The 16,676-nt window shown below is 48.7% G+C and overlaps 1 protein-coding gene across 2 annotated transcripts in view; it reads left to right on the forward strand.

The window, feature by feature from the left end:
- Positions 1 to 16,676, forward strand: part of LOC139762345 (tyrosine-protein kinase transmembrane receptor Ror2-like) — a 422,639-nt gene that overhangs the window by 260,475 nt on the left and 145,488 nt on the right. For both annotated transcript variants that reach the window (XM_071687040.1, XM_071687041.1), the window contains exon 5: positions 4,511 to 4,645. In XM_071687040.1, the coding sequence (XP_071543141.1) occupies positions 4,511 to 4,645 (135 nt within the window). The remainder of the gene's footprint in view (positions 1 to 4,510; positions 4,646 to 16,676) is intronic.

Below are 16,676 nucleotides of genomic sequence, written 5' to 3' on the forward strand. Positions count from 1 at the left end.
AAGTTTGAATGGAGTATTGGTTTGGAGACGAGGGAGAGTAGTGAGTGGTTCCTGTTGCCGCGGGACTACAGGGAGATGAAGGCACCGACGGAGGGAGAGGCACAGGAAGGGAGGGAGGAGCGCCACGAGAATATATGAAAGAGCTGAGAAAGGAAGCGCTTGGAAGGACACGAGAAAAGGAAGGGAAAATGAGAGAAAAAAAGAAGGACGTTTTGGAGGAATGGATGGTTTTTAAGAGGAGAGAGAGGCCTTAGTTGGAGAAGAAGAGGATCTTACGATCGACGGAAATATTGAAGGTGGAGGAGGAGGAGGAGGAGGAGGAGAGATTTGTCGAAAGTAAGGGAAGAACATGGGTAAGCCAGGGAAAATAAGATTGTAAAGTCATACGGACAGAGGGGGAGAGAACGAGGAGAGTTGTTGTAAGAGAGGAACGAATAGCGGAAGCAGGTCAGTGTTGTCGGGGAAGGAGGGAGGTGCAGACTCACAGGAACCGGAGGAGAGGCGAAGGTTTCCTCGTTAATCACGTTAAGATAACGTCAGTACCTTGAGCATTCGTCCCACGTTCTCGCCCCGCGCTTTCTTCCAGCAGTAGACACTGTGGCCCTAAACTGCCGACTCTTGACCTCAGAGACAAGGCTTACCATCGCCACCATCAGACCCCCTGTGACATAGTGGAACTGAGCACTGGTGCGTAAGCAGAGGTTCATTTCAAGCACACAGACTCGCAGCAAGACCTGGGTCAGACTTGGTACTTGGAGGTGTGTCTTAGGTGCCAGGTCTGAATTGGTCTCCCTATGGATTGTCTAATCTGGTCGACCCTCTGTTTACCTGTCGTCTGGCTGTCATGTTTACCTGTGTCTCCTTAAAGGATACCTATAGTGATGGTAACAACCTGTGTAACAACCCGTGTAACAACCCATCTAACAACCATTGTTGATTAAACGGGACTGAGATTTAGACAGTGGAAGTTGGTTGCTGTGGAACCGCAGAATGCGGGATGATTGGCGTCTCTGTAGAGTGAGGCGTCCGTGGCACGTACCGAACAGCGGTGTTGGTCTGCCGATAAAACATGTCAGCCGATACAGGACTTGCCAATAATGTAGGCGATATATTCTGGCAAGCTTGAGCGCGTGCGGAAGACAAGGGCATTGCCGGCTGGCCGCTGCTGCACCGTGAGCTCCGGTACCAGCCGGCCCACGTGTAGCCTGGCATTGTCCTCCTGTCACTCTAACACGCACCAGACAACAAAGTATTTTTTCACCTAACGTTTCTTCTGTCTAGTTACGTGTGTGTGTGTGTGTGTGTGTGTGTGTGTGTGTGTACTCTACCTGGGTGGTGTAAATCGCGAATGAAAGGCCACTTTGGCGAGGTTGTGTCATTGGCAGCTCGACAACCAAGAAGAAATGATAATAGAATAACAACAAGATCAGTTCTCGGTGGTCTGTCCTCCTTAATATTTTAGAATTTAATCACCCGAACCTTTCTCTTTCCTAATCTGAAATGAAAGGAAGATACTTATTTTTCCCAGGCACGAACTCCGTTACGAAACGTGTGTGACCTTTCTTATTCATCTGGCTGTAGTAAACCCCCACCCAAACAGACATCCAATACCCCTCGCTCAACTCGGGCACCTCCTGTTGTAACGAGCTGTAACTAACAGATTCTGTCCTAACTGCCGTTCATCATCCTTGATCATAACTTCAAGTAACTACCGTAAAAACCTCTCCTGAAACTTACCCGCTTCTTCTTCTTCTTCTTCTTATTTCAAACTCACTAGAAGTATGACCTGGGTCATCTTTGCAGATCGAAGCTCTCAGGCTTAAACCCTGGTTCTTTTTCATTATAACTTTACGAGCTTGTATAGACTTGGGAGCGAGCATTTGAATTTATGATTATACCCCATAAGCTTGGCGGCTGGTGTACGTACGGACGTATTGCTAGCAGCGAGCGTGTCGACTAAGCCAGTGTGGTGTGTGTTTACACTCGGCAAGCGCCGCGCACGAGGACGTCCTCTCAGCACTTGTGCAGAAGACGTGTAGACTCGCCTTAGGTTGTCTGGACTCAGAAGAAGGATAAAGAATGAGCAGGTGACGTGTAAGACTCGACTGGGATTCTTATAACAGCCGGAGGTGCGTCGACTCTGGCTGAGAAACTCATCTTCCGTTGTAGCAGCCCAACATGGCGGTTGTTGAACGCTGCAAACGTTATGTAGATTCGCCAGGGGCGCGTAGGTTCGGCGTGTAGCTGACGTGTTGACTCATCACAAGGGTTGCAGTTGCGGTAGGGGGCATGAAAATACGATAGGGGGGGGGATACGTAGGGGGAAGAGTAGGCTGTAGAGACCTATGTAGAGACGCGTATTGAGGAGGAGGAGGGGAGACGTGCAGTGCTGGACGATATTTGGAGCCGTACTTAAGACACCTTACCGCCAGTAGTGGAGCTCAGTAGCGCCTGGAGTTCAGGCGATCCTTACACAGAGCTAGACAACAGGAGGAGCATATCAGACCGGAACTGGCGAAGTACGTGTTGATTCGGGTGGGTGAAGACGGACACGTAGACTAGGAGGAAAGGATGGACATGCAAACTGGAGGAGGAGGAGGAGGAGGTGGAGGACCTTTAAACCCCGGGAAAACGGCTGGGGTGTTCTGGCAGGAGGAGAAGAGCGTTGTGAATGCATAGCAGGAGGACGAGCAGACTGTAGGATGAGGGAGGAGGGGAACACACTGACACGATCAGATGAGCTTGTAAAATCTGGAAAGAAGACGTGTAGACTCGAGCTGGAGGACCTCGTAAGTCTGATAAAAGAACATGTAGACGTATCCCAGGGAGAAGTGTGGGACTCAACCCAAAGCATTTGGACATTTATACTTGAGAGGGAGGGGCCAGACAGTGCAGACTGGAGTGGGAGGGGTCTAATAGCCTTCCAGGAACAGGTAGGTCCAGCCGTACACAGAAGTACACACGTGCCTGGAGTCGATAAGCACAACGATTTTTTTTTTTAAACGGTGTATTTACGCACATGCAACCTGTCCGGCGCTCATCAATTCTGCAGCATGTAATGCGTATATTAGGCGGAGGAGGGGGTGGGGGGGGGGGCGTGTAGTGGCTAGAGCGTAGACAGGAACCTGGAATAGGGAGGAGAGGAAAGTTTTTAATGGGACGAAAAGATCCACATCGCGGTGTCACTACTTGTAGAAAGGTCGATGGGTATGCGGGTACCGGGAACGCAGTTTAAGGGTATATGTCGTAAGGAGAACCGTGTGCTGAACACCGTTCACCCGCGCCTGGCCACCTAGGGGGAGAATGGAATCACTTATGTAAACAAGTTGTGGCACGAGGGTCTGGTGGAGGTGTTTCCTGGAAGAGACAGTTCGATGTTCATTGGTTATTGGGAGTCCTAGTAGCTGAGGTAGTGGCAGGGTCGGGGACGTGGTTTAGCGGAGGTACTGGTAACTAGAGAGAGAGAGAGAGAGAGAGAGAGAGAGAGAGAGAGAGAGAGAGAGAGAGAGAGAGAGAGAGGCTTGACTCGCCTGTGATCAGTAGATAGCAAATATTGTCATCTCTTTTGCATTTCATGAAAAGTGTGCAAATGTGACGCGTTGTGCAGTGTGTGTGATGATAACTACGGCGTAGGTACGTGACAGCTGGGGTGGTGTGGTGTGTGTGTTTGTGTGAGCAAGGCTTATGGTGAGGGAGTTAGTGTGGCTGCATGAGGGCCGGGTCCATTGTGTTCACTCACTTAATAAGCTCAGATTATATCATTGTTTCCAGGGTTTAGTAGGTAGTAAGTGTGTTGGTGGTGGTGGTGGTGGTGTGTGTGTGTGTGTGTGTGTGTGTGTGTGTGTGTGTGTGAGGGTGTTCAGGAGGTGTAATAAGCTTGTCGTCATAGTGACACGCCATTGCCTGGTCGTGACATGGTTCCCTTGAGACGGCGTGGTAGGGGAGCGAGGGTCTCCTGGTCATGCTGAGCTGTTGTAAATCCGCTACGGTCATGTTCCCACAACACCTTCAAGGTACTTTAACCCTTTATGAAGAGAGTTTTATGTCTCGCGGCTGCTCTCGTGTGTCACTCGAAAACCCTCTTAAACTCTACCCTCAGCTGTCGTATTTCATTTTCTTTTTCTATCCTTTATGAAAGAAAATGTTTTATTTAGTGGCCATCGTACACTCTTATATCCCTGCATGTATATATTTTGTGACATGGATTAGGCCAAATGTGCGTCAGTTGCAGTGATAATGTCATTTAGTACAGGCAAATGTGCGAGAGAATAGCCTTCATGGGCATGTTACCGGTGCCATAGTCTTTCATTCAGTGAGCGCAGCACGCACTTCCCCCCCGCCACTGCAAATGAACATTTTGTTTCAGTCATTTGTCTTACATGTAGGTTTATATCAGCTACTTGCCGTAATAAATGGTGCCAAATGAAGTTATATATCAGGGTGAGAGAGGGAGGGAGAGAGTGTATTAGACTGTAATTGTGGAAATAAATTTAACACTGGTGTATTTCAGCCCTGGGTATCATTGTGGAGGGTGACGGGCTGAGATGGAAAGCGGTACGTAAAGAGGACGAAGACTCGTACCGTTGTACCGCGCGCAGCCCCGTCAGCACACGACACTCTCCCTGGGTGTACCTCAAGGTACTAGGTAAGTAGACTATACTTATCGTATTGTAGTACATAAAGCTGTTGTGGTAAGTACGTAGATATCTTTTATTTTCCATTATATATTGTGTTGAAGGCTTCTCCGTCAGAACACAGTGAAGTAATACGGAGTTGATCGATGTCTTTTACCATTATTTATATTTACATATTGGGTTAAAAAGTGCCATAGATTGTCTCATACCTCTCTATTCTGTTATTCATTGTATTGGTATGTTTTTATTATTGCCTTCTCTTATCACGTTGTTAGTCTTCTTCGTCCAATACTCAATTACTCTCGAGTCGGAGTCATGAGTAATTCTTTCCCGTCGGCCACGATCGACCGTCGCCGTGTTGGCACGGCCAGGCGAGGTGGCACATATTAAATTCTTTAACATTTGGGTTTTCGTTGACACGAATCCTTAAGCACTTTGTTGTTTATTGAGAACTGGTTCAGCGGCCGATTTACCCGCCACAAAAATATATGGCTGTGACTTTACGCTTTGTTTTGGTCATACTGACATTACGTTGTAGCTTTACATCTATTTGTATTAGAGTTTTTTGTTTGTTTGTTTTAAGGACACCGCATTGATAATTTCAGGATTTGGAAGAGACGCACATAAGTACTAAAGGGAGGACTATGAAGGTGGATAAAGATGTGGGGTGGAAGTGTAGAAATGAAAGAGAACACATGAAAAGCACAATTAAATTCTTAGACTATTCGAGATTTAGCTTTCAGTATAATAGTCGAAATATATGAAACACACCAATGATATACTTTCAATATAACGGTTGAAATATACCAAACACACGAATGATAGCGTCGCATCAACCCACGAAAAAATGTAAATATTGCAGAGGACACATGGCGGGTGCTGGCCCTACCCACCGCCTAGTCTCCTGCAAGAGAAATAGCTATACTCCATACCGTCCTTACCCAGTAGCTCACCCCATCAGTGTTTAAGTTCGGTGTGACTTTCGCATGTTCTCCTGGTTTATGCAGGTGTTTCGTGTACTCCCTCGTCAATGAATGTCACATTTTCCCAGACGTTCATATCCCCCCACACTATATTTTATTGCTGATTATCTTAGCGTGAAAATGATAATCATTTACGTTAACGCAGTGCGGATCATTGGTATGCTTGTCTTTCATATCCATACGTTTATTTGTATGGTGCCCCTAAACTGGAGCATACCGATCTTAAATCTCTTTATGCGCTGTAAAAACAAGAAAGTCAAATGACGACAGTGGAAGTGTCCTCGATACTCCACACAGGAGTGTATAGACGATACAAAGCCTGGATTTGAAGGGCGCTTACTCACTGGCAGGTGTTGATTCAATCCTGCATGGCTTGTTAGTTTAATCATATCCCACATGCTGCGGCGGGAGCAAGACATTACAGGCACTCGACTCTGTGTGTTACAAAGATGAATTGATATTAGGGAAGTTTTACTCCCAGGAACTGGTTACTTAACTCGTAGAATCTCCTTTACTTTACTGTTCCAGATCATTTCACTTAACTCGGGTGTCGGTCGGGTGCTCCCGCACAGGTTCGCTTCCCCCTTTCAGTAAACAGAGTTGTAGCTTATGTATGCAGTGCAAGTACTCAATCCCGTGTTGTTGACCTTGTGTTAATATTTTTATTGGATGGGTGATATCGGCGTGTTTGTTCAGCGGAGCTGGGAGTATAGACAATGTGGCCAAGTGTTTCGGACAAGTGAATATTTGGTTATATTTTTTCCTTTACACGTAAGTGACTTCGGCATTGCTGGACGGGAGAGATATCATGGAGTCTCCTGTTCGCCCTCAGCTCATGGTTAACCCTCAGGTTCTCTTCTAACTCATCCAAGACAACACTGAGTCACTGTTAGCTGCAGATTAGATTACCTTCGTTGGACCAAGCTCTGTGCATGTAGAGCGTGCTGGAATTTTACTACACATCAGGAACTTTTTTTTTTTCTTCTTATTGTCTCTGGTTCCTTTGGCAGGTTCCTTCATTCTTAATTTGCGTGTTTCTGGAATGCTCAGAGAAAAGCTCAGACAAGATTTCGCTGTAAGTGAATGGTTCATGGGTCCTCTTACACAGGGAGGAGCGCCAAGTTTGGTCGTATGTTTGGTGGACATGTGTTGGCAATGAGTCTGGTCTGCCCTGTCCTCACATATTACCTCCTCAACCTTCTTGCCGGTAAAGTCTTACTCAGACAACCTTTTGAAGAAGGATTGTCTTTCCTTTACATATTATATGGTCAGTACGAGAATTTATGTATTTTTCTTAATTGTAAATGTTTTGAGTAAAATATATATACTTGTTTGGTTAGTTGACACTTTGTTAGGTACATGAACATCTCTTGAGCCATTATTACTGGATAAGATATGAAAAATATTGAGAATGAATGGCTTTTTTTTTTTTTAGTAATTGAATGTGGGGCTTCGGAGATACATTGGAGAACATGGTGATATTAGCCGAGCATATTTATGTTACTGTGGGGTGTTACAAAACTGAGTAGAGGGATACGAGTTTCATTTAGAAAGAGATATATGTTGGTCTGGCGCCTTAAGCCTTTATATACCCGGGTTAGAGTACCTTCTTTGGCGGTAGTTGTCTGCCACCTACCACCTAGTGTAGGTTCTTCATATCACCGTTCCTTGAAACACAGTTCTAGTCTGTGGTACAAGAGTAAGCTCCAGACACAGCTCCAGTCTTTGTTACGGTAGTTCTTAAGATTTCCGTTCCTGTGGACGTAGTTGTGTGAGGACGGGGGCCGCAAGGTGTACTTCTGGCATCGCGGACTCGTAAGTCTCTAACCTCTTAACTTGGTGAAGATTTACCTCGCACGGTGTTGTGTGTGGCGCCTGCCTCGTAAGACTCGTCTCTTACCTCGACGATGTTTGGGAGTATGGCTCTCCGTACGGTCCTGACTTCACTGTACTCATACTCCCGTAGATGTGTTAGTATGAATGCGGAGGGGAACTTGTTGCTAAGGTCTCCTGCCCGTGGAGGCATTTTCTCCTCTCTGAGTTCGCCCTTCTCATTCCTCCCGTCGTCTGGGTCCTTTGGCAGTGAAGCCCTCGACCGGCTCCCCAGTTTTCAGCCTCGAGTGTTTTGGGTGAATGCCCGGCAGGCCTCTCGTTCCTTCCTCCTGATCCTCATTCCTGTGCTGGAGGTGAATACCTTAATTATACGCCTTTCCCCCCCTCACCATCCCTCTCTCCTCTCCTCCTCTCGCTCAGTTGGCGGTCCACTTGCAGGAGGTGGAGGGGGGACGGGTGAGGAGGGGGAGAAGGACTTCTTACACCACTAGTTAATCTTGTTAGCGAGCTCCCCTCACAGCCTGCCTAACCTGTATAATGCATTAGGGAAGAAAATGGACCCGCTTTAAACGTTTCCGATAAAGCTGCTAGAAACCGAGAGAAAAGGAACTTCTTTTTGTTTTGTTTTGTTAGGAGGGTAGTGTGTGTGTGTGTGTGTGTGGGGGGGGGGGGGGGGCTGGGCTACTGTGTGGGGCTACCGTCCTCATTGTTGAGCAAGAAGCGTGGCGTTAGTGCCCCGTTTTTCACGCCCTTGCAACTCCCTCGGTGGTGTCGGCGTACCACCACACCACACAACAGACTCCCTCCTGTGTCCCCGCTCTCACTATCTACTGCTACACAACCTTCGTGTTTTCATTTTTACTTCTTTTTTTTTTTTTTTTACATTGTTGTCTGTCCGACCACTCCCACGGTGGTCGTGTAAATGTTTGTAAACCTATTAAAGAATTGACTTGTGTACGAGGGCGATGTGAGTACGTATATGTGCTGTGTGGTTGGGTTATACCTTGGGAACATTCCTTTCATATATCCTTGTCTTAGCCACCTTGCTTAACTCGTGGGTGACAGTGATGTTTGTTATAGTATTTCATAGTACCATTTTTCCCCTTCAGTAGGTGGTTAGCGTTGAACACAGTCTTGAGACTGAGCGGAAAATGGATACGGATGTTTGTATGTTAAGCTGAAAGGAACCAGTGAATGAGGAACTGAATAATCATCACAGTTGGTATACACTGCAGTGTGTGTGTGTGTGTGTGTGTGTGTGTGTGTGTGAGTGAGTGAGTGAGTGAGTGTGAGTGGCAGCCAGTGCCAGGTTTGTGTATCAACATCTAAAAAGGTAAACGTTTCATTGTTTGATCCTCTTAACCCTTTTTACGCTTGTAAACCTTCGCCGCCAAACTAGATTTATTATGGTAAGTTTACAGGTGCTTTGAAAAGGGAGGGAGGGAGGAAAAAGAGAGGGGGAAAAAAAAGTATATTGAGTGTGTTGTGGAACTCTTACCCTTTTTTTTATTGTGTTTCTTGCCCGGGTACTGATCATAAGTTGGTGGCAAACCTTGTTACTAGACCTACCGAGTCTGTGGCGAGCGGAGGAAGGGGAGCCGGGGAGGAGGAGGAAGGGGGACGGCACTTTATGATGGGTGTCAGGCAGCAAGTTTTAAGGGCGGGTTTAACCCTCCGCATTAGCGGGGGTGAAGTAAACTAGTTTTATGTAGCACGCCACCGGGGAAATGAACGGCGGCGCGAGGGGGGGGTGGATTTTTCTTAACGGGGTGGTGATGCACACCGTCTTAACCTTGCACCAGCACAAGACGGCGGGGGGGTGTAGGGGAGATTAGCGAGGGAGACTGGTGTATACAGGGGGAGAGAGGCTTAGGACTACCGGGCGATGAGATGAATCTTGGGTAAGAGAGGAGGAGGGGGGAAGGGCTTGGCTTGAGGACTACGTGGAGGAAATATTAACTCCACGACGCGGGAGTGACAAGGGTTAAGGTACTGCCTCGTGTAAGGTGGTGGTGGGTGGTGTGGGAGGCTTGGGTATAAGGTAAAAGTTCCACCACGTGTGGCGTAACGATAAGGCGGGCGGGCGAGGTAAGGAGAATGGTATAGGGGTTGAGGGGAGGGTGGATCGTACGCCTTTCAAGGCGGCGCAAGATGAGTGTTAGTGGTGAGGGAGCGGAGATGGTTATGGAGGATTTGGACCATGATGATCCCAAGGTAGACTACTGAGGCCACTGTGAGGGTGAGGTGAGTTACAGCTTGTGGCACGGGAGGGGGAGGCTGAGGCTGCTGGTGGAGGAGGAGGAGGAGGAAAGTGTTAGACGGTGGACAGGTTCTTGGGTGAGGGGAATATTAGTGTTTAAGGAATTGGCGGTTGAAAGGGAGGGTTCACCTCATAAGCACGGGGGCACGACCCTCGAGCACGACGGTACGACCCTCGAGCACGGCGCTACGACCCTCGAGCACGGCGCTACGACCCTTGAGCACGGCGCTACGACCCTTGAGCACGGCGTTACGACTCTTCGGTACGCTGGCTTGGCCACAGGCGTAAACTCAAATGTCAGTAAGGATCAGGTTAGAGACCAGACCTTCATAACCCATGAGTCGTACTGGAGGGTCGTTCCTTTGATGTCAGGAGGGGGTCGTACAGAACGTTGGGCGCCTCGTGTGACGCATGACAGGGAGCTGAGCTTGTGATAGGAGCAGCTAATGTTTCCACCATAAACCCCAGCTTCGGTTAATCTCACCTGCGAGGGATTTTAGGGTAATGAAAACCCGTAATCTTTTTCTCGATAATTGAATCTGTGTTTGAGTTGAAAATTAAACCCGTTCTTAAAGGCAGCGGGAACTTAATTATGTGGTGTGTGTGTGTGTGTGTGTGTGTGTGTGTGTGTACTGTAGGGCAGGCCTGAGGATGGTAGAAAGGTACATGTGTTGGGTATACCGCAGGCCAGGCACGTGTGTGCGTGTGTAAGCAGAGACGTTTAGTGTGTCATGAGGGATGGAAGTGTGGGGGTAGGGTAAGTGTGGTCAGGCTACTGGGGCGGAGAGGACCTGGCTTCATACCACGGGTACCTGCTCCTCAGAGTCGTGCTCAAGGGCCTCACCTTCGTGCTCGAGGGTCGTACCTGCTCCTCAGAGTCGTGCTCATTGGTCGTGCCTTCATGCTCGAGGGTCGTACCGTCGTGCTCACTGGGGTCGTATGTTCCAGTTCAAGTGAGAGAGGTTTTCTAACCCAGATAATCCCACTCGGACTGGTAATGAATACGACCATTCCTGCAAGAAGAGATGTGTAAACGTTTGTTTCGTTAAAGCTTAATGAAGGTCGCCAGGGAACGTTCAGAACGTGAAGACGGTGTTTGGTTTGGGCTAGAGTAAATTAGCTGGCACACCGCGACCGCCACGCCTGTGTTAGTGAGGCATCCACGGCAGTGTTGGCCATATTGCTCCCGGAGGAGACCCAAATGTGGCCGTCTGGGATGATACTGTGGCCTCCGCCCCGAGCCATCTTGTTCTCCTGGTCTCTCTCTCTCTCTCTCTCTCTCTCTCTCTCTCTCTCTCTCTCTCTCTCTCTCTCTCTCTCTCTCTCGCTTCCGTCTCACCGGCCAACATTACGCCCGGGTATATAGAGACAGCGAGATGGTTCGCATCAGAGCGGCTGGCTGGCTGGCTGGCTGGCGACCCCCACCTGACGTGTGTATAACACGCTGGCTAAACCCGCGGCCGGTGATGAGTGAGGCAATAAGAGCGGCAGAGTGGGCCATCCCTCCCTCCCTCAGTCGTTGTGACGTTGGAACACCACACTTCCTGGGGAATCTCAGTCTTGTGTTTTAAGACAAGATTTTCAACTGTTTAGTTTATGCTCTGACGCGGAGGGAAGCCTCGGGATGAGCGAGCAGGGGCTGTAGACGTTAGTGCAGGTATTACAGACTTTTTCGGGCCTGCATGAAGCCAGTCAGTTCCCTCTGGTGAGCAGAGCAAAGCGAATTCAGGTACGAGCCACTGATGTGCCATGGGTGGTATGTACGTGCGAGGGAACAGCCGGCACGTTCGCTTCACATCTTGGCCGAAGGAGAATGACGGTAGGGACGGGGAACTCACTACACCTGCAGTTGGCCAATTTTAAAACCATTTTTTGATCATATTTTTGAAAGTAAGTTTTCGTTCCTACTTACACGGTCATTGTAAAATTAATGGATTTAAGCCTAATTTCTGGTATTGTTAAGGCAAGCTCAAATTTGCTGGAACAGTTCGGAAAACCACTGCCTTTAAAAAACCCAGACGATAAAAATGTGAAATCATCATCTAAAAAAAAGCCCTGCCTCTTGTCGACATGCAGGGTGGCAGTCGCTTAGGGTTTGAAGCGCCAGTGTTGGTGGTCGCTACGGAGCGTCGGACGCGTCCATGATATGGGGACGGGTGGGTGAGGAGGGTGGCGGGAACAGGACAAATGGCTGCGTGATTGTTGTTATCACCACAGAAGAGATAGATATCTTCCGTCCTCCGTGTGTGCCGTGTTCCAAGTCTGGACATAAATGAATTCTCATATAATGGTGTGTGTGTGCGCGGTGTGAGCATGATAATGTCAACGCTCTAATAAGGAGACGGAGGGTAGGAAAACGTTGCCATACAGCGTATTATATATATATATATATATATATATATATATATATATATATATATATATATATATATATATATATATATAACGCTTCTCGCGTCTCACACCAGCCTTGCATGGAAATTCGGAAGATATATGTACGTAAAAGGAAGTTGTAGTTCATTCTAAGAGTTGATATTTTGATGAATATTACGAAATACGGTATAGTTATGACTTGGAACAATCTAGCATAATTATGAGTGGCCGGGTGGACAGGACGCACGGGCCACAACATTGCTCAAACAACCCCAGTGATCAGGCCAAGTTGTGGAGAGAGAGAGAGAGAGAGAGAGAGAGAGAGAGAGAGAGAGAGAGAGAGAGAGAGAGAGAGAGAGACCTCCGAAACCAACGTTAAGTTATAATACGTAAGATAAGGTTTGATCGCCCAAACAGTTTGCCCCCTCACTCCTCCTCCTCCTCCCCCCACGCCCTCCTAATGTTTAACGAGCCTCTTGCGTGTGGAAGTGATTCTCTTCGTCCATAACGAAGCCCGTTTAACAAATCTACATTAAACTGTGTTGTCCTGAATAGCCCATCGCTTCCCTACGCTACATTGGTTCTCCGATACTTAGATACACGCAAGTTAACATTTCTTGTTATGATCTTCAGTTGCACCTGGTGGCCTCCCAGGCACATTGATTGGTTCGTCCAGATTTTAAGAACATCGCTCTGCTCTTAGATGTACGCAAGGCTTTTCCTTAGTTCTGGATGGTGTTTGCGTGTCCTGAGTTCACCAGATTTTTAAGATTGCTGTCTTAGGTCGGCCACGTTCTTGTTGAGGGTTCTAAGTGTCTCTGTGGTTCCTGTGAGGGTTTTGGTGTTCATAGGTACCCGGGTCCTTCACAAAGATGTTAGGGTTTCATTACCGAGCCTTTTTTTTTTTTTTTTTTGAAGATTTTTAAGGTTCTAATCTCCCGGGTTCCCTGTTAATTGGTTCCTCTGCTTTTTAGGCTTTCGTCCTCTCAGGTACAGAGGTTCTTAATTAGATTTTTCGCGGGGGGGTTCTTCTGTCTCATGGGCTCCCCCTGATTTTTTTTTTTTTGGGGGGGGGGGCGTTACAGTTGCTAGTATTTTATTTTCGTCGTTGTGGTAGTACGGCTTCTCATTGCCTTTAGATTTGCCGTCTCTTGTCTCCTCCGAGGCCTCTGTTCTCCTGCCGCTGGGGCATCCTCAGAGCATGGGTGGTGACGGGGCCTCTCCGTCGTCTGGGCCAGGCCAGCAGGTGAAGCCGTGATTTTGGCGGCGGTGGTGCGCCTCTGGGGCGCCCCTCCAGTGCCTGTAATTACCGCGGCGATAGCTCTGCTGGCGGAGGGGGAAGAGGCGGAGTTTTTGTGCGTCGGCCACCCACTTTGATGACTTCAAAAGGGAGTTTATAAGTTTTCAGATTGTTTGGTAGGGAGGGGGGTGGCGGGAAGGGGAGAAGTAGGGTGAGGGAGGGGAGAAACGAGGGGAAGGAGAAGGGGAGAAGAGGGAAGTAATTCGTGAGAGTATATAGGAAAGGGAGATAAAAGAAGACCCGATGGTCTGTGACGAGGTTGAGTGATGGGGACGTTAATAGTGTCGTAAGGTTTTAATCCGTGTACTGTAGGTGGAGGCAGGGCAGTAAAGGAGAGGTGGTAATGGAGAGATGTGGCAGACTGGATTGGTTAGGCATAGGATGATGACAGTAGTGGAGGCAGAGACGCCTAGATGTGGGACGGGAAGGTAGTGGGTAGTTCTGTCTCCAGGGTTGGGACGGAGACCTGAGGAACGGGCCCACCAGTGCATACTTCACGAGAGAACGACATCAGATGGCCACATTATCCCGACAGTTCTCACTTATATGTCTCGGGTAATCTGGTCTCATGTCACGGGAGGGTGACAAAAGCCAGGTTTACTCTCGCGGAAAATTACCATCTGTTATGGGGTGATACAACGAGGCGGAGAGACGCACACGACACGACTCCTGTAGACCCCGAGGTGGTGATGGCTGCGGAGGTTAGGTGTTCTGGCTGGTGTGTGTGTGTGTGTGTGTGTGAGGCAGGGTGACGTTAGATCGTCGCTTTCACCACCGCCTCAGAGTGTGTGTGTGTGTGTGTGTGACGCGCGCGTGTTGCTGATTCGTCTACCAGCGCGTTCCTGCTTCTGTTACTTGTATTCTTATGTTACCGTGCGTTACCGTCACCGCTGCTGTTACTTTTAGTAACATTCTGACGTGCCTGTCACTTTCTTTGTAGTTTTATTCCGCTGGTCTTGATGGTCACTTGGAAAAGGTAACCGTCTCTCTCAGAGGTCGGACCTTTATACCAGTGTTACGGCTCGACAGTGTGTTCACGTGTGGCGCTCTGACGAGCAGTGGCTGGCCTTGCGTGGACGGCACGACACTGGCTGGTGCTCCCCAGGCTTCAGGGTAGTAATGAGACACTTCCTGCATCACCATCATGAGGGAGAGTACACGCCTGGAAATATTCTAGAGCGTTAGCCGTCAGGACTGGGAACTCTTGGTCGTATAGCGGGTTGTGTCTTTAGCGCCTTAGGGTCGTTGCGAACCAGGAGGCTGATCGCGTTGTCCTCGGGTGATATTAGCGTCACGTTAGCGTAACCGTTGGGGGCCAGTCCAAGATCGCTTGGTCGGACTTACTCTTGTTCATAACAGTATAAGTATCTCTTGAGGAAACATGAGATTCTTATATATATATATATGATCTGTTTCATAGGGCTTCTGCAGCTTCGAGACTGCGCTCCAAGCAGGAACAGGGGAATGATGGGCCTTTGAAACGTGTGTGACCCCCATCTTGTGCAGCGCAGCTGAAAACATGGTGTGTGCAGCTGGGGGACTGGCTGGGTGGGGGCGTCATAAGGTGGAGGTGTTCCTCTGGCCAGATGTGAGTCGGAGAGACGCTCTTCATCTGTGTCGGCTCCCGTGTGTCGTGTGTGTGTGTCATTGCAGTCACCTACCCTCTCGCTCTAGCGGATGACGATGAAGGTCCGTTTTAAGCTCAAGTGGCGGGGAGTTAAAGCCTCTTTGAGACGAGGCGCATGGAAGACCCGTCTCTCGTGGCGCCGTCCATCGGCTCCACCTTCGTCAGTAAGGTTCCTGGCGGGCCACACTTGCAGGCCCAGAAGAACGCTCGTGTCGTCCTTATTCTGAACATCTCCACTCTATATAACAGAACTGCTACATTGAGGAACACATCCAGACGTTATTACGAGAAAAAAGAATATTCTAACCCATTACTACGAGCGGTACGTAAGAAAAAGTAATTATATCGTATGTAGATCAGAGTTTCATGGGCAGTTATTATATTCTTTTTTTCCCCCCTCTCGGCGTTGACAGTGTGCCTCCTGCTGTGCTAGTAGGGAGGACGGACTGGGTGTAGGAGGGCATGTGATGGGGGTGTAGGGTGTCCCTCACTCCCTGGCTTCAGTGAGGCCGTGCAGCACCAGTATTGACATTCCACCTCTCAGAGGCCCCGCTCCCGCCCTGCACTCCTCGGCTGTAAATGCACAGAGCTATGCTGCTTTTGTCGGATATATTCTACTGTCGGAACCATTTCCAGCTTGGGCTGCGCCCTCTCTGGCACCCGAGTCTGGCTGCCTCTGTTGGCGAAGGTGAAGGTCAGGCGGAGGTACTGTAGTGAGTAAAGAAAGAAAATGGGCTGCGAAATACGATGGGGGAACTAGGGATACGTACAGAAATTTGATGTAGTAATGGCGTTTGCAGAGGGTGACCCCGCTTCCCGTACCCTTCGCTGGCATCCGCATCACTTTCGTGTTGACACATTTGCGAACCAAGTGGAAATCTCTCGCAAGACAAATAGGTCGAACGTGGAGTGTTTGCTTGCTCGTCGAGGACGGTAGCTTGCCGCTCGTGTTGGGGGGCTGGCGGCCGGGGGGGAGAGCCTCACACTGGGCAAGGTGCTCGAACCCTCTTGATAGATTTTGGAGTCCAGTTAGCGACTTTTTAATTCACGGTTTGCTGACGTGTTTGCGAGTGTGGTGGACATGTTTCTGTGTGGTGAGACGACAGCGGAAGTGTCATTTGTCGGGGGTTTTACACTTTAGGAGGGCGTAGCCTACGTCTGTGATTCGGTGCCTCGTGAACTGGAAGCTGAATAGCCATGAGTCCGGGTCCGGATCCTCTCCCATGTACTTTCTCTGCCGTTCTCAAGTCGCCGGACGTTCTTCATTCGTCTGTTTGCTTGTTTTTGTAACTCACAACCCGTCGTTCATACCTTTGTAATCGGTATATTTATTCAGGTTTACACGAGGATCATTTATGGAAACCCTGGTTCTGCATGTACAGCATAGTGATTCAGATATCTTTTTGTCGATGATTTCTGGTTTCATTTATCTCGGGTTCGAATCTTGAGTCGAGATAGGGGAACAGGTTCCCTCAGTCTGATACCGTGTAGAGCTGAGGAAGGCGAGGGTTATCCTTATTGCTAGTAGCTTAAGCCTTGTGTTGGGTATCTGTCCAACCGTATAGGAGGAGGGAGTTGATATTGGTACTTCCTGTAGGGTTGGCCCTGGGAAAAGATTAACCCATTGAGCGGGACGGTAAAACCCTCGAGTATAATGGCCTGGCCT

This window comes from Panulirus ornatus, chromosome 43, assembly GCF_036320965.1.
Source record: "Panulirus ornatus isolate Po-2019 chromosome 43, ASM3632096v1, whole genome shotgun sequence".
In the NCBI taxonomy this organism is placed as follows: domain Eukaryota; kingdom Metazoa; phylum Arthropoda; class Malacostraca; order Decapoda; family Palinuridae; genus Panulirus; species Panulirus ornatus.